General features: G+C 38.8%; 1 protein-coding gene and 1 pseudogene across 4 annotated transcripts; both read left to right on the top strand.

Annotated features, from left to right (window-relative positions):
• Positions 1-447: 447 nt before the first annotated feature.
• On the top strand, positions 448-8,945 carry LOC131236733 (putative 12-oxophytodienoate reductase 11; annotated as a pseudogene).
• A 7,984-nt stretch (positions 8,946-16,929) lies between these two features.
• On the top strand, positions 16,930-25,418 carry LOC131236735 (putative 12-oxophytodienoate reductase 11). Of its 4 annotated transcripts, none has more exons than XM_058234131.1 (5): positions 16,930-17,121; positions 20,343-20,483; positions 21,681-21,811; positions 23,363-23,539; positions 24,580-25,418. In XM_058234131.1, the coding sequence occupies exons 1-5, from the start codon at positions 17,063-17,065 to the stop codon at positions 25,170-25,172; spliced, it is 1,101 nt and encodes a 366-aa protein (XP_058090114.1). In that variant the 5' UTR covers positions 16,930-17,062; the 3' UTR covers positions 25,173-25,418. The 4 variants fall into 4 exon arrangements, with proteins under 4 accessions (XP_058090114.1, XP_058090115.1, XP_058090117.1 ...); XM_058234132.1 differs by having other exon boundaries at positions 16,931-17,121; positions 21,681-21,760; XM_058234134.1 differs by lacking the exon at positions 20,343-20,483 and having other exon boundaries at positions 16,931-17,121; positions 21,681-21,760.
• The last annotated feature ends 953 nt before the right edge of the window (positions 25,419-26,371 follow it).

Genomic DNA, 26,371 nt, shown 5'->3' with positions numbered 1-26,371 from the left:
AAGGAAATGTCTATTCATGTGAGTGCTCTATACAATATATCATTTTGGATTCAAAAGATCGTCAACGCTGACATCAAACTCTTCGTCGTTGGGGGGAAAGCAAAGAAATCCCACTTCAACTTTCTCCGCATTCCCCACAACTTTAATATATTTATTAATCGAACTGAGTTGAGCTCGAGTTCGAGCTTTGAGTTGAGTCGAGTTCGAGTTGAAATGCCCCTTGGTCGAACTCGGCTCGAACTCAACTCGAGCTTCAAATAATTAGCTTGACTCGGCCTGAATCGGCCGTTCAAGCCGAGTCAATCCGAGCTGACTCGAGCGAGTTTTTCGAGCTAGCTTGACGCGTGAACAGCCCTAGTGTTGAGGTCACCACGTACGTTATCAGCATGTCTTTCACGGCTCTTCCGTCGTCGTCGTTGAAAAAGGACTCGGCGGCATGTTCTTTCACGCTTCTAAGCACCCTGACATCTTTCGATCGGGAGCGCTCTATATAAATTAGTATCTCCAGGGAATAGGCAGGCGCATTGAAACATTTCAGAGTGGGAAAACACCAAGGAATAAAAAAGCTCCTTGTAAGAAAGAAGATGTCTCAAATTCCTCTCATAACTCCTTACAAGATGGGAAAATTCCTTCTTTCTCACAGGTCTCTTTCTAATCCAATTCCTGCATTTTCATTTCTTTATTTCCAAACTAACTTCAGATTTTGGATTGAATCTCTTTCTTTCTTTTGAAATCTTTGCTGCTTCTCCTTTCAATCTCGTTACAGGATTTTTTCTTCTTCTTCTTTTCAGTCTGTTTGTACTTATTACTTGTAGCTTGAATTTCGTAGAATGCTTGTTCGTTTTTCTTCTCTTTTTTTTTTTTTTTTTTAAAATAAAAAAAGTAAAGATAGATTGACGCCGGCAGCGAAGGTCGCTGGAGGAATCGAGCACACTGAAATCATCCCTCCTCTTCCACCCAGGGAACGGATGATTTTCGACGGGAGAGTCGGGGACAGGGGCTCTCATTTATAGTGTGTTGGGTTTGGCGGTAGCACGGAATCTTGCTCTGTTTTATTACTTCACGCGTATGGTGCTCCGATGGCGAATTATGTACTGTATACGCTCCACACACTTGTGGGCCCCACCTGAAGCTCATCACGTGATCCAAACCGTCCATACCCATGCTGCTTCACTGATGAAAATTAGGCGTCTTGGATTGTCCGATCTCTGTTCTGTACAGTTGAGTATCAGGTGGGGTCCACCATGTATGGGCCTGCCAAGGGCAATTTATCGTTTATGCCCAACGATTGTTCGTTGCTAGGACGGCCTTAGGTGGTTGACGGAAGCGGATTGGCCGGTGTACCACACACCGGCTATATAGCTGCTGTAGGTACGTGTCGTGCGAAGACGAGCACTGACGCTCCTCGAGCACCGTGTTGTGCGATCGGTTCAAAGGAGATCAAAGTTACGTGGGCTCCACAGTGATGTATTTATTGTATCTACACTGTCCATATATTTTTAGATAAGATGATTTTAGAGCATTATACAAAAAGTTAAATCATATCCAAAGATCATATGGACCACGCCACGAATAGCAGCGGAGATAATGATTTTTACCATTAAAAAATTCGTAGGGTCCACCATAACGTTTATTTTCCATCCAAACTGTTCATAAGGTCATGAATACCTGAATGAAAAGGAAAAACAAATTCCATATTGATCCAAAACTTCCGTGACTGCGAAAAGGGTTTCAATGGTAGAGGTTCAATCTCTACTTCTTTTTGCATTGTGGTCCAATTGATAGTTAGATCTGTCTTATTTTTCTTCTAAAGACTTAAGACAAGCTCGCCAAAATGGATGAACGGTTTGGATATAACACATACCTCAAGATCAGACCCACAAAACTTGCTGATGTAAATACAGTAGCTATATAGCTGGTGTGAGGTACACCAGCCAATCCGCTTCCGTGGTTGACCTTGCCTATGCAGACTGCCAGTGTATCGTTTAAATGAGATTTTTGCTTAACCAGCCTCTAAAATAAATGATCGAAACTGCTTTCATCTTTTTGGCTTTGATTCGCATGTTCTTCAATGACAAGATTTTTTACTTTTATTTTGGAAGCAAGCAAAACACTCTTATTTCTTATTTCTACATTCGATTTGGTGAATATCTGTTGATTTTCCTTGCCATGATTTTGTCCTTAATCACTCGAGGACAGTGGAATTCTACAGACTAAAACTCATCCTCAGAACATGATTCGCTAGAGGACTAAAACTGTAACAACCTGCCTTAAAGGCCCATTTGGGTGTGGGGGGAGGCTTGTTCTCTTCTCCAAGACAATGAGTCAACTCAGTTTTGGGCGAGTTTTGGTTCCATGGAAGAAGCATTGAACCTGGAAAATAGCCTGCTCAACTCTTTTTGGGTTTTGTTTATTACTTATTCTCAGAGTGAGAAGGCTTTGAATTTTCAAATCAAGGGTTATACTATATACAATGATTGGGTGGAGAGTTTGTTCATTATACTTATTTTGTTCAGTTTTTACAAGGGGGTGCACTTGGTTTAGTAATCAGAGCTGTTGATATGATTAGATCTGCTTTGGATGGCTAATGAGCCAAACATCTCTCTGATGTGAAAATTGTAACCCTTTGTACGCTTGCAGAAATCATCTGCTAAGAAAGAAAATGTAACAAAGGTCCACAGTCAACCCAAACAAGGCCAGAGATCGATGGATAGCATCTTCAAATCTTGGGGATTTTCAGTGCATCGACCATCCATATTGAGACCCATCATGCATATAATTGGATCATTAAAGCATGGGCCTCACATGTGCAAACTGAAAACCCAAGCTCACAATACAAACTCTTGGCCCAGGCATTTTCCTTGTTCGCCACCATCCTTGTTGTTGCCATGACTTTCTCCGAGCTATTTGAGGTTGCCTTTGATCTTTTCCTTGTTCTTCTGAAACAGAGAGAGAGAGAGAGAGAGAGAGAGAGAGAGAGAGAGAGAGAGAATTAAATCAGTTAGTTGAAATTTCCAAACGATTGAAGAGATCAGTGGAGAAGTAAATCCCTCAGTTTCCAAGAAACTATGGAAACTTCACATGGAACACCGAAGCTTGTCTATTTGAATAACTTTCAATAATCAATTACTTGTTCTGGGTAAAGATACACTTGATTCTTGTATCGGCTGATGCTCTGATGCCATTAGGATAAGTGAATATCAAAGGACCTCTTGTTTTCTTCTCCCCTAAAATTTTAAAGGACTTTGATGTTTTAAGGTTATCTTTTTTCTTCAGAACTTTTGTCTCCTCTTGTGGACCACCACATAAAGTTGTTCACATTATAAGCATTTTTTTCTCCTTAAAAAATAAAAATTTTAAAAAATAATTTAAAAAAAAAAAAAAAAAAAAAAAAAAAAAAACTAAAAGAATGTATGTGGTACCCAAACTATGAGATCTAGATGGTTCTTCAGATGACCATGCTGTGGAGATTCCATAGCCTGAAAATCGTGCCATTCGGATGATGTGGTTTGTCCAATGGATGGCTTAAAAATGGATGGTCAAAAGAAAATATGAGCAGCAGTCCACTTCCATTGGGAAAAGGCCAATCAGTCAGACATGAATTGGCTATAATGTTATATTGGGCTTGTCCAGACGTTGGACTCCACGGAATTAATCGTTTAGATCTCTTACATGTGTATCAGGTGTATGGCTGTAGACTGAGGGGCACCCCATGTTGCAAGACACGAATGTAGCCCTTATTTTTACTGTTTTTTTCTTGTGAGAAGGTGAGGATGGATAAAAGGAAATGTAACTACCTAACTTGTTCAGGAATCAGTAATGCCTAACCCAAAAAACTGTATTTTTTTAATTTTTTTTCAGAGTAGTTTTGGCACCATTGACGAGGCAAAGATCTTATGGAAATGTCCCTCAACCACATGCCATCTTGTATTACTCTCAAAGAACCACCAAAGGGGGCCTTTTAATAGCTGAAGCCACTGGTATATCTGACACAGCTCAAGGGTAGAACTCAAAGTTGCAACTTATCTCTCTTTTTTTTTTTTTTTTTAGTTCTTTTTGTTTCTGTCTTTGTTTTTAGCTTACTAAGAGGCGATAATCTTTTGTATATACCACATCACCAGATTATGTACATAAACCGCCTCTACCATCTGACCAGTGCACATACTTGTCAATTAATGGATGGCCCCGAAAATAACATCAATTCGATATCCAAACCATCATATCAATGGATTCATTTTGTGGGTTGTCATCCTTAACTTCTGATGATGCTCCAAAGCAGGCTGTGATCAGACTGTTGAGAGCATCTAAGTGGTCTCATTTAGGCTTTGTCAACAAATTGGTGGTCCATTGATTTGCGTGATCTAGATTCATGAGCATGTGCAATGGTTGGACAGTGGGGATGGTTTACACATGGAGGTTCATGTGTGTTTTATGCTTTACACAGGAATAACTAAGTCTCTGTTTGGATGCGGCATTGGATTGAGTTTCCTTAATTAGTTCAATAATGTGGAAATAGCCAAATTATGGTTGCATCCTCATTATTCATATATAAGAACTGGGCTTCAAACTGCAATCACATTACTTTCAATTAGGACTTGAAAGGAATGTACCATGATTATTTTCGAGAGACGGCACTAGAAAATACCATTATATTTCACCCTCCAAAGTAAAAAGAAAAAAAAAATACTGTTACATTTGCTCATGATTAAATTGAGTGTTCACAATTCAACTCACGGGAACTACTGAGTCATGATGCATCAGAACTAGAAAATTATCCTAAGCTGCCATTTTGGGCAAGTGGGGCACATGGTTCATTGATTTCGTTGGATCCATTGCAAGTGGGAGATGAGCCAAAGTTCTGCCAGATTAGATTGGAAGATCCTAGTCATTGAACCATTGGCTATCTTCTGAACCATTTCTGTATTTTTTTTTCTTAAGCTTCTATTTGTAGGCAACTCATCAAAATTATAGGGAACATCTAATCTGGCAGATTTTGAGGAATCCCCTGTAATGGTATTGACCATAAGATCAATAGTTTGGATAACCGAAACATGGGTCCCATTAAATATATAATGGTGAATTAGGTCACTATTGACATTGTTTTGATGCACTGGGGCTTTATAGTGTCTCCCAAACTTGTGCAGCCATATGCAATTTGTTTTTTCTGATGTCTATGTATTTTTCTTCCCTATCTTCAAGGTACCCCGAGACACCTGGAATTTGGACGAAAGAGCAGGTGGAAGCCTGGAAACCTATTGTGGATGCTGTTCATGAGAAGGGTGGTGTTTTCTTTTGCCAAATTTGGCATGTGGGGAGGGTTTCTAATTACGGTGTGTTTCAGTTTTTTTTTTAACTTCTTTATCATCTTTTTTTCCTTTAATTTCCATGACATATAAACCAAAACTAGCCAAAGGATTACTACAGAAACTAGTGACTGTGTGCCTGTGCATGTGTGTGTATTTTTGGCAATGAACTTGGGAAAAGACTTGGCTTGATGGGCTTTTCATTGTGTTTGTACCATTAGTTGACCTATGGAAATGATTGGAGCTGCAACTTGGGATCCAGTCAACCCGAACCAGACTCACCCAACCCAAGTTTGTGTTGGGTTGGGTCAGGTTGTCAGGGTCTTCGGGTTGGTTTAGGGTTGGATGATTCCAACCCTATTGGAAATTAGGTTGGGTTACATCAGGTTGGGAATAATCTCATGTATTTGGGTCGGTTTGTTTTGGGTCTGTCAAACTGACAATCACTACTATTGGTGGAGAAATTTCCATGTATTGCAATGTCCCATTGGAGGGAATTCATACAAGAGAATACAGTATTCTACCTAAAATAAGAGATAATAAAATATCCTAATGATATTACACAATATTTTTTACTAAATGCATCTTTATCTCTACACTCCCCTATAAATTGATGTTGGTTGAGCAACATTAGTTTGTCTACTATATAATCACGGCGATCTCAAGATATGGCTTTATAAATATATAGCAAGCTGCTCTTAAGAGGTCACATGAGGAAGGATGACTGCTTGGGAGAAGAGTTTTCGCTCTGATACCATGTCAAACTAAAAATGGCTACTAAGCTTAAGAGATAATTGTGGAGAAAATTCCATTTATTGTAATTCCCCAATAGGGGGAATTTACACCAGAATATATTAGTATTGCTGCCTATAATAAGAGATCATGAAAGATCCTAATGTTATTACACAATAACATGTACTTAATGCATCTTTATCTCCGCAGGGTCGAGTCGCATTGGGTCAGTTTGGGTTGATTATAGAGGAATTCGGGTTGGGAACCTGAGTTTGGAATCCTGGTCGGAGTTAGGTTGGGTCCTCTTGAGGCCAGGTTAGGCTCTGGTTGATCCTCAACCTGACCCAACCCACCCAAGTTGCACTCCTAGAAATGATATGCAGAGACCTACTGCACCAGGAAAGTATGCAGCAGATGTCCGTGGCCCTTAAAATGGATCCTTGATGGTTGGGTCTACTTTTTTTTTTTTTTTGAACGGTCCTTCATGGGTCTAATGTAAAGCTCTAATCAGCACGAGCTGGGTCATCTTGAGGTTGGTTTGGGCTCAGGTTGATCCTCGACCCAACCCAACCTTACCTTGTTGCACTCTAGAAATGATATGCAGAGACCAGCACCTGGAAAGTATGCAGCAGATGTCGATGGGCCCTTAAAATGGATCCTTCTTCTGTGGGTCTCCTTTTTTTTTGAACGGTCCTTATGTGTGTACTGTAAAGCGCTAATCAGCAGATTGAGTTCTGGAACCCTTTTGTTTCTCTTCAACCAGTGGAAATGTTTTTGTTTTTTGTATTTCTCATCTTCTTGCTACTCAATCATTGGGTTGATGCTTTTGTTGGTTTAGTAGGACATGAAGGCCTCCCCCATCTCATTTGTCTTTGAAGTAATTTGATCTAATTCCTGTTTACAGGATTTCAGCCCAACGGGCAAGCTCCCATCTCCTCAACTGACAAGCCACTGACACCTCATCTTCATGCCAGTGGTGTCGACGTTGCAGAGTTCTCACCTCCGCGGCGGTTAAGGACAGATGAAATTCCTCAAGTCGTCCACGATTTTAGAGTTGCTGCTAGGAATGCCATAGAGGCAGGTAAGAGGTTCATTTCATCCACAGTGGGAGAAGAGAATTTCAAAATTCTAGATTCAGTTTCTGTTTATAGTCACATTAAAAAAGTTTATGAATGATCTGTATAGTATTGTTTAATTAATGAGTTATGGCATGTTCAATCCAGTGGATGGGACAGAGCTCTATAACCATGCAAAACAAACTTTGTCTGATTGGTGCAAACGAATTGGCCATTAAAAACAAATATGGCTGGCCATCCACATTCAATGGTTCAAAGTCGACATGATGCTGTACTGTTATCTGTTTGTTATATGAAATTTGCATCATGGCCCATAAACATAGATATCAGATGAACAGTCCCGCCTTGCCAGACCATTTTGGCCACTTGTTTTTTGCTGCATCTAGAATAATCACATTTCGTTTGATCTTAAACATGTTGTAGTTTCCTCTACATGAGCAGCATAGTAATGTGACTGCAGACATTGTTCTAAATATCAGAAATAAGCTTGCATCCCTTTCATGATTACTGAAATTTGGACCATGTATGGCTGGCAATGTGTCATGTCGGCCTGTTCACTTGTTTCTTGTCCAGGTCGGCTGCACTTATCTGGTTGAGATTTGGGATCAGGCCTGAAAATGTGACCTGTTAGGTAAACAGGTTGGGCTCTGGCGGATCCCACCTGACCACTTATAAGAAGCTTATTAATAGTTATACAGGGGTTTAATCTCCAAACCTGCTTTATCAGTACCATTGGGCCTTACAATGAGGTATGCTAAGGTAAATGGGTTGAGCTGATTGCGTCTTGCACCTAGTAATTTGGCCATGGGTTTAAATTCTAGACCTGTTTGCTAAATTGGTCAAGTTCGGGTTATGGTTTATAGGTTGCAGTTGGGTCATGGTTTACTTCCTCTGTTTGGTAAATGCGTTGAGCCCGGGCGGACCCTGATGTAACCCAAACCTGACCTCCACCTTTGCCACACCCGTCCATCAGTTCTCCCATTGTTGTATGATGTGCCCACGTGAGTCTGAATCTTGCCCACATTCTTTCTCTGGATGCATATAGGTTTTGATGGAGTCGAGATACATGGAGCCCACGGCTGCCTAATTGATCAGTTCCTGAAAGATCAAGTTAATGACAGAACCCGACAAGTATGGTGGAAGCTTAGAGAACCGTTGCCGTTTTGCTCTAGAAGTAGTCGAGGCCGTCATTGATGAGATTGGAGCTGATAAAGTCGGCATCAGGCTTTCTCCCTTTGCCAATTACAGCGAGTCTGGGGATTCAAACCCAGAAGCCCTTGGCCTTTTCATGGCTGAATCACTAAACAAGTATGGAATCCTCTATTGCCACATGGTCGAGCCGAGGATGGTCACATTAGGTGAGAAGTTCGAAACTCCCCAGAGTCTTGTACCTATGAGAAAGGCTTTCAATGGGACTTTCATAGCAGCCGGAGGCTATGACAGAGATGAAGGGAACAAAACTATTGCTAGCGGTTATGCAGACCTAGTTGCTTATGGCCGCTTGTTCTTGGCTAACCCTGATTTGCCTAGGAGATTTGAGCTTAATGCGCCTCTTAACAAGTACGACAGAAACACTTTCTATTCACTAGATCCGGTTGTGGGGTACACCGACTACCCTTTTCTCGAATCTACAGCCTAGATTTTCATTTATGTGAGATAAAGGAGAGCTGCATTATTGTTTTCTGACATTTCTTCCAGAAGGTTGGATTTAAAGTTGTGGTTTAGATGATTTGATGTTCGAGATTGTTTGTAGTAATGTTTCTGTGATATGATATTGGGGTTGTATGTCATACAGTTTCTGTGAACTTATCTTATAATACTTTGCATTTGCCTATATGATTCATGTTGCATGCAACAATGTAATCCTTAGCAGTTTTATGGTGTAGATCTTTTTTTATTATCTTTGCTAATGAAGATGTGGATGTGCAAGGCCATCCATTGCAGAGGATACTGTTATTTCTTCGATTCCACTTCGTTAGAGGATGGTTTGGGTCGATTGTTAGTGAGTTTGGGGATGTTGTTTTGGAATACCTCAGTGCAAAACATTAATCTAAATCTCCACATTGGATAAGGAGAGGGAGTGAGAAGTGCTTATAAAGCATTTTCACTCGAACCTTTTAAAAAGTACTACATTGTGTTCAATTCCTCACGCATGTGCAAGGCCAGCCTTTAGGGAAAATCAGTTAAATGGGTGCAAATGCACGATACTCATGCGCGGTGGTGTGCGCGGATCCAACGATGATAAGCTTAATCGGATGGGCTTAATCTTGTCAGAGTCACTTGCATAGGACTGCATCCATTTTTGAGAAACATCTCTTGATTTTTGGAGTGCGCCCACATTATGTTAACAAGCGGTTTTGTGCATCTTAAGATTTGTAATGAGCAATTTTACACTTAAGATTGGAAATTTTTAACCCTCCTCTCTGATAACTAAGTATATGAAGGAAGAGTGGTGGTGTTAGGTTTTCTATGGCTTGTGAATGCCGGGGATTAAATATAGGCTAGGTGTTGTATCCTAAGGATAATGCATAAAGAGCCTACTGTAATGGTCAAAACAACTAGGATCACAAACTATCTCAAAGACAATGACTACGTTTATGTCTCATTCTAGCTAGAAATTTAGATACATGGGCAATTTTCTATTGCTTTTGCAATCATCAAAGAGTGTGAAGTTCTAAATCTTCATTGATTTATTTATGTTTGAGTTTATTTCCCTACATTTGATTTGACAAGTTTGAAGATAGATGGCTCCTATGAGCTCAGGAAACTCCTCGAACTACAATAAGTTGATTCATTTGGAAATTTTCGATGGGCAACATCATAAAAGGTGGAGGAAGAAATGTTCTTCTACCTCACCACTCTTCAAGCGACTTATGCAATAAATTCCTGAAGCTGGATTTGCATGAATTGGAGCTATCTATTGTCCATTAGAAGTGGGATAAAGATGATTATCTATGCAAAAATCCCATAGTCGTTGCACTTTCAAATCCACCATATGACGTATTCTGTAATTATTCTACATCACTAAAATATGGTTTCTTTGAAAAGGAAGTATAAAACAGAAGAAAATAGGCTAAAACAAATACGCAGTTAGTAGGCATACCAAATGGTAGATGACAAGTGTGTAACTCAGCAAACAAACAAATTGAATTTGATAGTTCATTAGAGCATATGTGAGGGGATTAAACTAGATAAACTCCTAATGATGGTAGTTATTGAAAAATTATATCCACATTGAAAAGATTTTAAAACACTATTCATCATAAAATCAATGAGTTATCCATAGAAAGCATCTTAATTCATCTTCGTATCGAGGAAGAAGCAAGGATATAGGATAAAAATAAGGAATTAAATGACGTTTCGAAAATTAACTTAGTGAACATATCAGACAGAAGAAGTGGGTGTGAAAAAAAATGCAATTAGAGAGTATTTTAAATACCGAATGGTAGATGACAAGTTTGTAACTCAGCAGACAAACAAATTGAAATTGATAGTTTATTAAATTATCTGTGAAGGGATTAAACTAGATGAATTCCTTCAAGTGGCTGCAATTATCTAAAAATTACCCTAATCTTAAAAAGATTCTAAAACCACCTTTCATCATTCATCTTCATATCGAGGGATAGGCAAGGCTTTAAGATAAAAATGGGTAATCGAATTATGAAGTTTCAAAAATCAAATTGTTGAATGAGAAGAATTAAAATTTTAAGTTTAAGGGAAAAATCAATAACCTAAAACTGACTCAAAACAATCAAAGTAAAAAAAAAAAAAAAAACCATATCTCAAGTAAATCTGACCGAGGAGCGCCACCTATTGTAGTAGTTATCACGGAGGTTAATATGATCAAATTGGGACCATGAAATGGGTGGTGGATTAACATGGGTGATAATATACATGTGTGTTATGATAGACACTAGTTTAAATCCTACGAAGAGGGTACAACCTACAGTAAGATTCAGATGGGCAACACTGTTACTACAAACGTGGTTGGATAGGGAAATGTGGAATTTATATTTACCTTAGGAAAGGCTATTACATTAGCCATTTTTCTTCATGTTTCGGACATCTACAAGAACTTGGTCTTAGACTAACTTCGAACATGGAGAAGTTGACATATATTTATGAGTTGATCATTATTACAAAGGATTAGATTTATACAAATCATGAACTTGGTATGTTCAAACTAAATGTTGAATTGAATAAAATTATTTCTACTTACATATTGTATTTGTCTCTTTGCGGCATGGTAGACATCATATGAATGTCAAATCTATTAGAAATATAACTACTTATGGTGTATTCCCTAGTTTAGAAAACAATGCATTTAAGAAGTATGAATCTTGCTTCCAGTCCAAGGTAAGCAGATTTTTTTTTTTCCTAATGTATAAAGAAATTATGAGTTATTAGGATTAAATTACTATGATATATATGATCTTAAAGAAACTCTAATTAGATAAGGTAAAAAATATAGTATTATCATTTCCGATTAATCTATATGTGTATGTATATACTTGATAAATTTTAAAGATGGAGCACTTTCTAAATTCATTATTTTTAAAAATGAAGTAAAAAATCAATTGTAAAGAGTAAAAGTCCTTAAAAGTGAGGTGGTGAATGGACTTTGAAGGATTCTGATAATTTTTGTGAATGTGATAATATTATTCACGAGGTACTACATATTCTACTCAACATAATGGGCAGTAAAATATTAAAATAAGACTAATTAATTTTGTGAAGACAATGTTGCTTAGTTTCAATATCTTTATTTTGCCACTTATATTTTAAATTCAGTTCTTGCAAATAAATTTAAGATAATCCTAATGCATGGTGGAAAGATAGAAAACCCATTATTAGTTATTGTGGTTTTTAGGGTTGTTTTGCCCATGTTACGCTAATAGATCTTTAAAAAGTTAAGTTAGGCATCGGAATATCTTAGTATGTACTTGTATGGTATTAATGTAATAATTGCTTGCAAATTAATAGATATTGGTGAAAACATTATAATGGAATATAAAGATGTAGAGTTTTATGTAATAATTGCTTTCTTTATAGATTAAAAAACAATATGGGTTCCTCTTTTATAAAAATAGATGAGTTTTCTAACTCGAATCCTATAGGCCTACAAGAACCTCATTCTAAACCAAAAATCAGAAAAAGTATATGGCTTAGGGTTGTCAATGACCATGGTCATGGTTGTCATGTATTTCTAACCTAACTAGAAGGTAACCCTGTCACATTTGAAGATACTATGTACTCACAAGATGCTATATTTTAGAAAGAAGCAATCACAAATGAGATAAAATCTATTAGAACTAATAACATGTAAAAATTAATTGACCTATCTCTTAAAGAAAAAAATTTAATATTAAAAAAGAAACATAAGATTGATGAATTAATTGAAAAATATGTGTCTAAGTTAGTAGCTAATAGTTGATCACTTTGATTCATACTCTCCTACTTCTAAGATGATATCCGTTCATATTTTGATTGTCATTACTTTTATTAAGTCTTCTAATTCACTAAATGAATGTTAAAATTGTATTTTTAAATGGTGAATTCAAATATAAAGGTTTATAGAATCATACCAAAAGTATAAAATATATAAGCTTTTAAGGTTCTCATATGGACTTAAACAATCCTCTAGCTAGTGGTATAAAAAATTCAACTAAGTGATGATGTCTAACGGATTTATGTTCAATGTAAAGTATGCCTTCATTCTAAGGTATTTGAAAACTCTAAGTGGAAGTACATTATTGACATCCTTTGTCGAACTCATATGAATGAATCAAAGTCAATCTCCACTCCTATGGCACTATCAACCAAATTATTTGTCACATCTCACGAACCCCTTAATGATAGCACACTATATAGAAGTACTGTTGGGGCGCTATTATACTTGACACTTACCCAGCTAGACATTGCATATAGTGTAAGCAAAGTTTGTCAATTCATGCATTGGTCCACAATTCACCGGACAACAATTAAGAGAATCTTTTGGTATCTAAAAACTACATTAACTAATAGTCTATAATTTTATCTAAACAACTCTCTTCACTTTTCTTGCCGACTTGGATGCAGACTAGGTCAATTACCCCAATGATCATAAATCTACTGGAGATTATACTATCTTTATGGGCTCTAACCTTATATGTTGGAGTTTCCGTGAATAACAAACTATTGCACGCTCAAGCACAAAAGTTGAGTACTATGTGGTTGCAAGTGCTACAACCAAATTAACTTAGTTGTAGTCTCTCCTTGAAGAACTTGGTATCTTTCTCCGAAAGCCACCAATACTTTTGTGATAACATTGGCGTAACATATTTTACAACCAACTCAAATTTTCATGTTCAAACCAAGCATGTTGAAATGGACTTTTACTTTATTCGAGACAAGGTTTCAAAAGTAGCTTTTGATGTCCGATTTATCTCCACAACGAACGAACTTGTTGATGACTTCACAAGAGTATTGTCAATCACTAGATTTCATGATGTTTGGTTTAAAGTCAATATTCATATTCATGATAGGATATTGGGTTGGATGGGGCCTATAAAGAGATGAGACAAATTCAAAATCAAATATTCAAAACCACCTTCATTTTTATCGTAATGAAATTCTCATCTAAATCATTTTTAGTATGTATTTATAATTTTATCTATATAAAAAAGTCTCTACTCTCTATTAGGGTGTGAGAGAGAATTCACATTCTTATTACCATTTTAGGGTCGTCACCTATTCAGCACCAATAATGCATATATATATATATATATATATATATATATATATATATATATATATATATATATAGAAAAACTAATTATACATATGGACAACTTGTAGGTATGGGCAATATGTAGCCCGCTCTACTCATCAAGAGGGATGTCAATGGGTCAAACAGGCCTCGAAGACATTGGATCTTGGCCTTATATGGTTAGGTATGAGTATAACTAAAATGAGCGTGGGTGCATTTGTGATGTTAGTTTAAGCTTGGTTAGTGATTGGGTGAGTTTGCGAGTATGCTCTGCACATATCCAGCTTGTGCTATGATTTTGTGTGTGTGCGCGTGTGTATGTATATGTATGTATGTGTAGGGAAATGTAACTATGAGGTCGGCCTTATGGGAGCTTCCCAAGATTGAGCCATGTGGCCCCACCGTGATGTGAGTTGGAAATCCACACCACCAATCAGATGCACCATTCCTAAAAATAAGGTCAATCCAAGATATAAGTGGGCCACGCCATAGAATAGTTTAAGGTTACCCACCCATTGAAAACTTCATGATCATTTATAGGACCACATTGAGATGTGGTTCAAACATCTAGACGATCCATTGTTTGTCCCACTTGGACCAGAGGTCATACGAAGTTTCAATCATATCTAAAACTTGTATTGGTCCCACCAAATGCTTTTAGATGTTTTAGATATGTTCACACAGTTTTAGATGGTGCGACCCACCTGAGTTCCATATAGGACTGACTTTTGAGATATCCCATAACCTAGAGGGGACCCACCAAATCCATGGTGTGGATGTCTAACACATAACGGCGGCCCACACATGTGTGGATGTCTAACACATAACGTTTAATCCTTACTGTGTGGTCCACTTGAACCTTTGATCTACTTCATTTTTGGGCTTTTATCCTAAAGCGATATGATAAAATGAATAGACAGTGTGGATGAAAGCCACACATCACAGGGGGGTTCAAAACCCTTGTCCCTTCCTAAGTTAGGGACACGGTAGTGCCCAATCCATGTACAAGGATTCCGGTCGACTTATACTATGATTTCTAACAGAAGTTGGGTGGGGCTCACTGTGATGTCTTTAAGAAATCCACACCCTTCCGTTTTTCTAAATCATGTTTGGGCATGAGTCCAAAATGAGGCAGATCCAAAATTAAAGTGAGCTGCATGATGGAAAATAATGAGGATTGAATGTCCACTGTTGAAACATTCAGGGGAGAAAAAGTTTTGGAACAAGTTAACATATTTGTGTTTTCAATTCATACTATTATAAATAACCTTATGAACGGTGTGAATGGGATATAAACATCATAATAGACTCGAAGGAGGTTTTAGAAAGGAGGTTTCGAGGGTGGATGTTTAATCCCCGTCGTTTCCTTTGTCACGTGGTTTTACTTGAGTTTTTTTTATGCAAGAAAAACATTAAAAGTAGGAGAGAAACTGAAATGAAACCAAAAATCAAAATAAATTTCAAATCTGGCTGTGAAACATGTATCTGCTAGCCGTGCCTTGGTTGCTGGTGAATAGATTCCAAAGACTTGACAAGTCTTAATGGTTCTGCGTGCAACAATTATGAAAAAATCACATAGAAACTTTGGTAAGTAAATTTCCAATTGGGGCAAACTGTGTTTTGCAAATAGATAACCGAACAGTTATTTCTATAACTGTTCAGAATGGTTATGTATATTCATTTTGAATGAAAAATGCCAATTGACTTAGATCAATCAAACCACTTGACTGATTGGCTAAACTAACCGTTGTATCGACAGTTGAAAAGAGCAAATTTGCAAAATACATCATCAAACTATGTACTGCTCAGCCAATGAAGGAACGTGAACAAGACTTGCTCATGTGTGCATGCCAACGATTTACATTCATTTTCAGTGTTGTAACATGAAATAATGGAAAGCCGCCACATGTTGACACTACAACTTTAGTACTCACAGAAATCATACTCGCACCCGAAGATATATTCGTTTGATCTTTCTTCGATGATACGCATTCCATTATTAATACAGTGACATGGACCCTTACGCATGCCTTTAAGGGGAATGAACTATCGCATGCCACGTGGCCACAATTAGTGAGCCAATTAATCAGACAAGGTGCCTGACACGATTATAAAGACCTACTAAGAGAATGAATCCTATCACGGATCTGACTATCATACACTCAGTAAAGTTGTCTCTAGGGGTGTACATCGAGTCGAATCGAGTCTACCAGGAGAGGATCCCGCCCACGATATCAGGAGAAGAATCCTCGTACGATTAAATGCTCCAGCAGCTATAAAAGAGGAACCTCCATCGTCTTGTGAGGTAAGGCAAAGATTCTTTCTCAAAACCCCTCAATACATTTAGACCCAGAATCCAGGCCTGACTTTGGCATCGGAGGGTCCCCTGCTCAAGCCAGGGTCTCCTTTGTCCTCTTTCCGTGCAGGTATACGAAGGTCCAAGAAGACGAACCAGATTTTTGCATCAACAAAGGCCATACTTTTCAATGGATAGGATTTTGAACAGACCTGGGACCACAAAAAAGTGGGACCCACCTGTATTGTTGCTACTCAGACATAAGTGCAATTTCCGTTACCTTGCAGATGATTTGACGATTTGTAGCTCACAACATATTCAGGAATGATATGTCTATTCATGTGAGTGCTCCATACAATATACCATTTTGGATTCAAAAGATCATCAACACTGACATCAAACTCTTCGTTGTTGGGGTGAAAGCAAAGAGATCCCACTTCAACTTTCTCCGCATTCCCCACAACTTTAAGATATTTATTAATCGAACTGAGTTGAGCTCGAGTTCGAGCTTTGAGTTGAGTCGAGTTCGAGTTGAAATGCCCCTTGGTCGAACTCGGCTCGAACTCAACTCGAGCTTCAAATAATTAGCTTGACTCGGCCTGAATCGGCCGTTCAAGCCGAGTCAATCCGAGCTGACTCGAGCGAGTTTTTCGAGCTAGCTTGACGCGTGAACAGCCCTAGTGTTGAGGTCACCACGTACGTTATCAGCATGTCTTTCACGGCTCTTCCGTCGTCGTCGTTGAAAAAGGACTCGGCGGCATGTTCTTTCACGCTTCTAAGCACCCTGACATCTTTCGATCGGGAGCGCTCTATATAAATTAGTATCTCCAGGGAATAGGCAGGCGCATTGAAACATTTCAGAGTGGGAAAACACCAAGGAATAAAAAAGCTCCTTGTAAGAAAGAAGATGTCTCAAATTCCTCTCATAACTCCTTACAAGATGGGAAAATTCCTTCTTTCTCACAGGTCTCTTTCTAATCCAATTCCTGCATTTTCATTTCTTTATTTCCAAACTAACTTCAGATTTTGGATTGAATCTCTTTCTTTCTTTTGAAATCTTTGCTGCTTCTCCTTTCAATCTCGTTACAGGATTTTTTCTTCTTCTTCTTTTCAGTCTGTTTGTACTTATTACTTGTAGCTTGAATTTCGTAGAATGCTTGTTCGTTTTTCTTCTCTCTTTTTTTTTTTTTTTTTTTAAATAAAAAAAGTAAAGATAGATTGACGCCGGCAGCGAAGGTCGCTGGAGGAATCGAGCACACTGAAATCATCCCTCCTCTTCCACCCAGGGAACGGATGATTTTCGACGGGAGAGTCGGGGACAGGGGCTCTCATTTATAGTGTGTTGGGTTTGGCGGTAGCACGGAATCTTGCTCTGTTTGATTACTTCACGCGTATGGTGCTCCGACGGCGTATTATGTACTGTATACGCTCCACACACTTGTGGGCCCCACCTGAAGCTCATCACGTGATCCAAACCGTCCATACCCATGCTGCTTCACTGATGAAAATTAGGCGTCTTGAATTGTCCGATCTCTGTTCTGTACAGTTGAATATCAGGTGGGGTCTACCATGTATGGGCCGGCCAAGGGCAATTTATCGTTTATGCCCAACGATTGTTCGTTGCTAGGACGGCCTTAGGTAGTTGACGGAAGCGGATTGGCCGGTGTACCACACACCGGCTATATAGCTGCTTTAGGTACGTGTCGTTCGAAGACGAGCACTGACGCTCCTCGAGCACCGTGTTGTGCGATCGGTTCTAAGGAGATCAAAGTTACGTGGGCTCCACAGTGATGTATTTATTATATCTACACCGTCCATATATTTTTAGATAAGATCATTTTAGAGCATTATACAAAAAATTAAATCATATCCAAAGATCATCGGGACCACACCACAAATAGCAGCAGCGGAGATAATGATTTTTACCATTAAAAAATTCGTATGGTCCACCATAACGTTTATTTTCCATCCAAACTGTTCGTAAGGTCATGAATACCTGAATGAAAAGGAAAAACAAATTCCATATTGATCCAAAACTTCCGTGACTGCGAAAAGGGTTTCAATGGTAGAGGTTCAATCTCTACTTCTTTTTGCATTGTGGTCCAATTGATAGTTAGATCTGTCTTATTTTTCTTCTAAAGACTTAAGACAAGCTCGCCAAAATGGATGAACGGTTTGGATATAACACATACCTCAAGATCAGACCCACAAAACTTGCTGATGTAAATACAGTAGCTATATAGCTGGTGTGAGGTACACCAGCCAATCCGCTTCCGTGGTTGACCTTGCCTATGCAGACTGCCAGTGTATCGTTTAAATGAGATTTTTGCTTAACCAGCCTCTAAAATAAATGATCGAAACTGCTTTCATCTTTTTGGCTTTGATTCGCATGTTCTTCAATGACAAGATTTTTTACTTTTATTTTGGAAGCAAGCAAAACACTCTTATTTCTTAATCCTCCATTCGATTTGTTGAATATCTGTTAATTTTCCTTGCCATGATTTTGTCCTCAATCACCCGAGGACAGTGGAATTCTACAGACTAAAACTCAGCCTCAGAACATGATTCGCTAGAGGACTAAAACTGTAACAACCTGCCTTAAACGCCCATTTGGGTGTGGGGGGAGGCTTGTTCTCTTCTCCAAGAAAATGAGTCAACTGTTGGGTGAGTTTTGGTTCCATGGAAGAAGCATTGAACCTGGAAAATAGCCTGCTCAACTCTTTTTGGGTTTTGTTTACTACTTATTCTCAGAGTGAGAAGGCTTTGAATTTTCAAATCTAGGGTTATACTATATACAATGATTGGGTGGAGAGTTTGTTCATTATACTTATTTTGTTCAGTTTTTACGAGGGGGTGCACTTGGTTTAGTAATCAGAGCTGTTGATATGATTGGATCTGCTTTGGATGGCTAATGAGCCAAACATCTCTCTGATGTGAAAATTGTAACCCTTTGTACACTTACAGAAATCATCTGCTAAGAAAGAAAATGTAACAAACGTCCACAGTCAACCCAAACAAGGCCAGAGATCGATGGATAGTATCTTCAAATCTTGGGGATTTTCAGTGCATGGACCATCCATATTGAGACCCATCATGCCTATAATTGGATCATTAAAGCATGGGCCTCACATGTGCAAACTGAAAACCCAAGCTCACAATACAAACTCTTGGCCCAGGCATTTTCCTTGTTCACCACCGTCCTTCTTGTTGCCATGACTTTCTCCCAGCTATTTGAGGTTGCCTTTGATCTTTTCCTTGTTCTTTTGAAAGAGAGAGAGAGAGAGAGAGAGAGAGAGAGAGAGAGAGAGAGAGAGAGGATTAAATCAGTTAGTTGAAATTTCCAAACGATTGAAGAGATCAGTGGAGAAGTAAATCCGTCAGTTTCCAAGAAACTATGGAAACTTCACATGGAACACGGAAGCTTGTCTATTTGAATAACTTTCAATAATCAATTACTTGTTCTGGGTAAAGATACACTTGATTCTTGTATCGGCTGATGCTCTGATGCCATTAGGATAAGAGAATATCAAAGGACCTCTTGTTTTCTTCTCCCCTAAAATTTTAAAGGACTTTGATGTTTTAAGGTTATCTTTTTTCTTCAGAACTTTTGTCTCCTCTTGTGGACCACCACATAAAGTTGTTCACATTATAAGCATTTTTTTCTCCTTAAAAAATAAAAATTTTAAAAAATAATTTAAAAAAAAAAAAAAAAAAAAAAAAAAAAAAAAAAAAAGAATGTATGTGGTACCCAAACTATGAGATCTAGATGGTTCTTCAGATGACCATGCTGTGGAGATTCCATAGCCTGAAAATCTTGCCATTCGGATGATGTGGTTTGTCCAATGGATGGCTTAAAAATGGATGGTCAAAAGAAAATATGAGCAGCAGTCCACTTCCACTGGGAAAAGGCCAATCAGTCAGACATGAATTGGCTATAATGTTATATTGGGCTTGTCTAGACGATGGACTCCACGGAATTAATCGTTTAGATCTCTTACATGTGTATCAGGTGTATGGCTGTAGACTGAGGGGCAACCCATGTTGCAAGACACGAATGTAGCCCTTATTTTTACTGTTTTTTTCTTGTGAGAAGGGGAGGATGGATAAAAGGAAATGTAACTACCTAACTTGTTCAGGAATCAGTAATGCCTAACCCAAGAAACTGTATTTTTTTATTTCGTTTTCAGAGTAGTTTTGGCACCATTGACGAGGCAAAGATCTTATGGAAATGTCCCTCAACCACATGCCATCTTGTGTTACTCTCAAAGAACCACCAAAGGGGGCCTTTTAATAGCTGAAGCCACTGGTATATCGGACACAGCTCAAGGGTAGAACTCAAAGTTGCAACTTATCTCTCTTTTTTTTTTTTTTTAGTTCTTTTTGTTTCTGTCTTTGTTTTTAGCTTACTAAGAGGCGATAATCTTTTGTATATACCACATCACCAGATTATGTACATAAACCGCCTCTACCATCTGACCAGTGCACATACTTGTCAATTAATGGATGGCCCCGAAAATAACATCAATTCGATATCCAAACCATCATATCAATGGATTCATTTTGTGGGTTGTCATCCTTAACTTCTGATGATGCTCCAAAGCAGGCTGTGATCAGACTGTTGAGAGCATCTAAGTGGTCTCATTTAGGCTTTGTCAACAAATTGGTGGTCCATTGATTTGCGTGATCTAGATTCATGAGCATGTGCAATGGTTGGACAGTGGGGATGGTTTACACATGGAGGTTCATGTGTGTTTTATGCTTTACACAGGAATAACTAAGTCTCTGTTTGGATGCGGCATTGGATTGAGTTTCCTTAATTAGTTCAATAATGTGGAAATAGCCAAATTATGGTTGCATCCTCATTATTCATATATAAGGACTGGGCTTCAAACTGCAATCACATTACTTTCAATTAGGACTTGAAAGGAATGTACCATGATTATTTTTGAGAGACGGCACTAGAAAATACCATTATATTTCACCCTCCAAAGTAAAAAAGAAAAAAAAAAAAACTGTTACATTTGCTCATGATTTAATTGAGTGTTCACAATTCAACTCACGGGGAACTACTGAGTCATGATGCATCAGAACTAGAAAATTATCCTAAGCTGCCATTTTGGGCAAGTGGGGCACATGGTTCATTGATTTCGTTGGATCCATTGCAAGTGGGAGATGAGCCAAAGTTCTGCCAGATTAGATTGGAAGATCCTAGTCATTGAACCATTGGCTATCTTCTGAACCATTTCTGTATTTTTTTTCTTAAGCTTCTATTTGTAGGCAACTCATCAAAATTATAGGGAACATCTAATCTGGCAGATTTTGAGGAATCCCCTGTAATGGTATTGACCATAAGATCAATAGTTTGGATAACCGAAACATGGGTCCCATTAAATATATAATGGTGAATTAGGTCACTATTGACATTGTTTTGATGCACTGGGGCTTTATAGTGTCTCCCAAACTTGTGCAGCCATATGCAATTTGTTTTTTCTGATGTCTATGTATTTTTCTTCCCTATCTTCAAGGTACCCCGAGACACCTGGAATTTGGACGAAAGAGCAGGTGGAAGCCTGGAAACCTATTGTGGATGCTGTTCATGAGAAGGGTGGTGTTTTCTTTTGCCAAATTTGTCATGTGGGGAGGGTTTGTAATTACGGTCTGTTTCAGTTTTTTTTTTTTAACTTCTTTATCATCTTTTTTTCCTTTAATTTCCATGACATATAAACCGAAACTAGCCAAAGGATTACTACAGAAACTAGTGACTGTGTGCCTGTGCATGTGTGTGTATTTTTGGCAATGAACTTGGGAAAAGAGTTGGCTTGATGGGCTTTTCATTGTGTTTGTACTATTTGTTGGCCTAGGAAATGATTAGAGCTTCAACTTCGGTTCAGGTCAACCCAAAATTGACTGACCCAACCCAAATTTGGGTTGGCTTGGATCAGGTTGCCAGGGTCCTCGGGTTGGGTTGGGGTTGGACAACTCCAAACTGATTTGGAATTGGGTTGATTTGGGAATAATTTCATATATTTGGGTCGGTTTGTGTTGGGTCTGTCAAACTGACATTGACTACTAAGCTTGAGACATAATTGGTGGAGAAAATTCCATGTATTGCAATGTCCCAATGGAGGGTATTTATACAAGAGAATGCACAAGTATGCTGCCTAAAGTAAGATATAATAAAAGATCCTAATGATATTACACAATATTATTTACTTAATCAATCTTTAACTCTACGCTCCTCCTCAAACTGATGTTGGTTGAGCAACATTAATTTGCCTACCAAATAATCACGGCGAGCTTGAGTCATAGCTTTGTAAATATATAGCAAGTTATTCTTAAGAGGTCACATGAGGAAGGATGACTTCTTGGGACAAGAGTTTTCGCTCTGATACCATGTCAAACTAACAATGCTACTAAGCTTAAGAGATAATTGGTGGATTCCATGTATTTACACAAGCGAATATGCTGCCTAAAATAAGAGATCATAAAGTATCCTAATGTTATTACACAATACTTTGTACTTAATGCATCTTTATCTGTACAGGGTCGGGTCAGGTTGGGTCACTTTGGGTTAAGTATAGAGGAATTCTGGTTGGGTTGTGGGTTGGGTCCTCTTGAGGTCGGGTTGGGCTCTGGTTGATCCTCGACCTGACTCAACCCACCCAAGTTGCACTCTTGAAATGATATGCAGAGACATACTGCACCTGGAAAGTATGCAGCAGATGTCCATGGGCCCTTAAAACAGATCCTTCATGGGTGGGTATTTATCTATTTATTTTTGAACAGTCCTTCATGGGTCTAATGTAAAGCACTAATCAGCATGGGTTGGGTCCTCTTGAGGTCGGCTTGGGCTTGGGTTGATCCTCAACCTGATCCAAAGTTGCGCTCTAGAAATGATATGCAGAGACCTACTGCACCTGGAAAGTATGCAGCAGATGTCGATGAGCCCTTAAAATGGATCCTTCTTCTGTGGGTCTCCTTTTTTTTTGAACGGTCCTTATGTGTGTACTGTAAAGCGCTAATCAGCAGATTGAGTTCTGGAAACCTTTTGTTTCTCTTCAACCAGTGGAAATGTTTTTATTTTTTGTATTTCTCATCTTCTTGCTACTCAATCATTGGGTTGATGCTTTTGTTGGTTTAGTAGGACATGAAGGCCTCCCCCATCTCATTCGTCTTTGAAGTAATTTCATCTAATTCCTGTTTACAGGATTTCAGCCCAACGGGCAAGCTCCCATCTCCTCAACTGACAAGCCACTGACACCTCATCTTCATGCCAGTGGTGTCGATGTTGCAGAGTTCTCACCTCCGCGGCGGTTAAGGACAGATGAAATTCCTCAAGTCGTCCACGATTTTAGAGTTGCTGCTAGGAATGCCATAGAAGCAGGTAAGAGGTTCATTTCATCCACAGTGGGAGAAGAGAATTTCAAAATTCTAGATTCAGTTTCTGTTTATAGTCGTATTAAAAAAGTTTATGAATGATCTGTATAGTATTGTTTAATTAATGAGTTATGGCATGTTCAATCCAGTGGATGGGACAGAGCTCTATAACCATGCAAAACAAACTTTGTCTGATTGGTGCAAACAAATTGGCCATTAAAAACAAATATGGCTGGCCATCCACATTCAATGGTTCAAAGTCGACATGATGCTCTACTGTTATCTGTTTGTTATATGATATTTGCATCATGGCCCATAAACATAGATATCAGATGAACAGTCCCACCTTGCCAGACCATTTTGGCCACTTGTTTTTTGCTGCATCTAGAATAATCGCATTTCGTTTGATCTTTAACATGTTGTAGTTTCCTCTACATGAGCAGCATAGTAATGTGACTGCAGACATTGTTCTAAATATCAGAAATAAGCTTGCATCCCTTTCATGATTGCTGAAATTTGGACCATGTATGGCTGGCAATGTGTCATGTCGGCCGGTTCACTTGTTTCTTGTCCAGGTCGGCTGCACTTATCTGGTTGGGAGTTGGGATCAGGCCTGAAAATGTGGCCCGTTAGGTAAACAGGTTGGGCTCAGGCGGATCCCACCTGACCACTTATAAGAAGCTTATTAATAGTTATACAGGGGTTTAATCTCCAAACCTGCTTTATCAGTACCATTGGGCCTTACAATGAGGTATGCTAAGGTAAATGGGTTGAGCTGATTGCGTCTTGCACCTAGTAATTTGGCCATGGGTTTAAATTCTAGACCTGTTTGCTAAATAGGTCAAGTTCGGGTCATGGTTTATAGGTTGCAGTTGGGTCATGGTTTACTTCCTCTGTTTGGTAAATGCGTTGAGCCCGGGCAGACCCTAATGTAACCCAAACCTGACCTCCACCTTTGCCACACCCGTCCATCAGTTCTCCCATTGTTGTATGATGTGCCCACGTGAGTCTGAATCTTGCCCACATTCTTTCTCTGGATGCATACAGGTTTTGATGGAGTCGAGATACATGGAGCCCACGGCTACCTAATTGATCAGTTCCTGAAAGATCAAGTTAATGACAGAACCGACAAGTATGGTGGAAGCTTAGAGAACCGTTGCCGTTTTGCTCTAGAAGTAGTCGAGGCCGTCGTTGATGAGATTGGAGCTGATAAAGTCGGCATCAGGCTCTCTCCCTTTTCCAATTACAGCGAGTCTGGGGATTCAAACCCAGAAGCCCTCGGCCTTTACATGGCTGAATCACTAAACAAGTATGGAATCCTCTATTGCCACATGGTCGAGCCGAGGATGGTCACATTAGGTGAGAAGTTGGAAACTCCCCAGAGTCTTGTACCTATGAGAAAGGCTTTCAAGGGGACTTTCATAGCAGCCGGAGGCTATGGCAGAGAAGATGGGAACAAAGCTATTGCTAGCGGTTATGCAGACTTAGTTGCTTATGGCCGCTTGTTCCTGGCTAACCCTGATCTGCCTAGGAGATTTGAGCTTAATGCGCCTCTTAACAAGTATGACAGAAACACTTTCTATACACTTGATCCAGTTGTGGGGTACACCGACTACCCTTTTCTTGAGTCTACAGCCTAGATTTTCATTTATGTGAGATAAAGGAGAGCTGCATTATTGTTTTCTGACATTTCTTCCAGAAGGTTGGATTTAAAGTTGTGGTTTAGATGATATGATGTTCGAGATTGTTTGTAGTAATGTTTCTGTGATATGATATTGGGGTTGTATGTCATACAGTTTCTGTGAACTTATCTTATAATACTTTGCATTTGCCTATATGATTCATGTTACATGCAACAATGTAATCCTTAGCAGTTTTATGGTGTAGAGCTTTTTTTATTATCTTTGCTAATGAAGATGTGGATGTGCAAGGCCATCCATTGCAGAGGATACTGTTATTTCTTCGATTCCACTTCGTTAGAGGATGGTTTGGGTCGATTGTTGGTGAGTTTGGGGATGTTGTTTTGAAATACCTCAGTGCAAAACATTAATCTAATGTCCACATTGGATAAGGAGAGGGAGTGAGAAGTGCTTATAAAGCATTTTCACTCGAACCTTTTAAAAAGTACTACATTGTGTTCAATTCCTCAAGCATGTGCAAGGCCAGCCTTTAGGGAAAATCAGTTAAATGGGTGCGAATGCATGGTACTCATGCGCGGTGGTGTGCGCGGATCCAACAATGATAAGCTTAATCGGATGGGCTTAATCTTGTCAGAGTCACTTGCATAGGACTGCATCCATTTTTGAGAAACATCTCTTGATTTTTGGAGTGCGCCCACATTATGTTAACAAGCGGTTTTGTGCATCTTAAGATTTGTAATGAGCAATTTTACACTTAAGATTGGAAATTTTTAACCCTCCTCTCTGATAACTAAGTATATGAAGGAAGAGTGGTGGTGTTAGGTTTTCTATGGCTTGTGAATGCCGGGGATTAAATATAGGCTAGGTGTTGTATCCTAAGGATAATGCATAAAGAGCCTACTGTAATGGTCAAAACAACTAGGATCACAAACTATCTCAAAGACAATGACTACGTTTATGTCTCATTCTAGCTAGAAATTTAGATACATGGGCAATTTTCTATTGCTTTTGCAATCATCAAAGAGTGTGAAGTTCTAAATCTTCATTGATTTATTTATGTTTGAGTTTATTTCCCTACATTTGATTTGACAAGTTTGAAGATAGATGGCTCCTATGAGCTCAGGAAACTCCTCGAACTACAATAAGTTGATTCATTTGGAAATTTTCGATGGGCAACATCATAAAAGGTGGAGGAAGAA

The sequence above is a fragment of the Magnolia sinica genome, chromosome 2 (genome assembly GCF_029962835.1).
Source record: "Magnolia sinica isolate HGM2019 chromosome 2, MsV1, whole genome shotgun sequence".
NCBI classification, from domain to species: Eukaryota; Viridiplantae; Streptophyta; class Magnoliopsida; order Magnoliales; family Magnoliaceae; genus Magnolia; species Magnolia sinica.
This window is presented reverse-complemented; position numbering and strand designations above follow the sequence as displayed.

What these genes read in the sequence shown, in the direction of transcription:
- LOC131236735 (XM_058234131.1), top strand. Translation starts at nt 17,063, where the DNA reads ATGTCTCAAATTCCTCTCATAACTCCTTACAAGATGGGAAAATTCCTT. An exon ending in AAATTCCTTCTTTCTCACAG is followed by an intron (nt 17,122 to 20,342) that starts GTCTCTTTCTAA and finishes TTTCGTTTTCAG; the next exon opens with AGTAGTTTTGGCACCATTGA. An exon ending in GGGGAGGGTTTGTAATTACG is followed by an intron (nt 21,812 to 23,362) that starts GTCTGTTTCAGT and finishes TCCTGTTTACAG; the next exon opens with GATTTCAGCCCAACGGGCAA.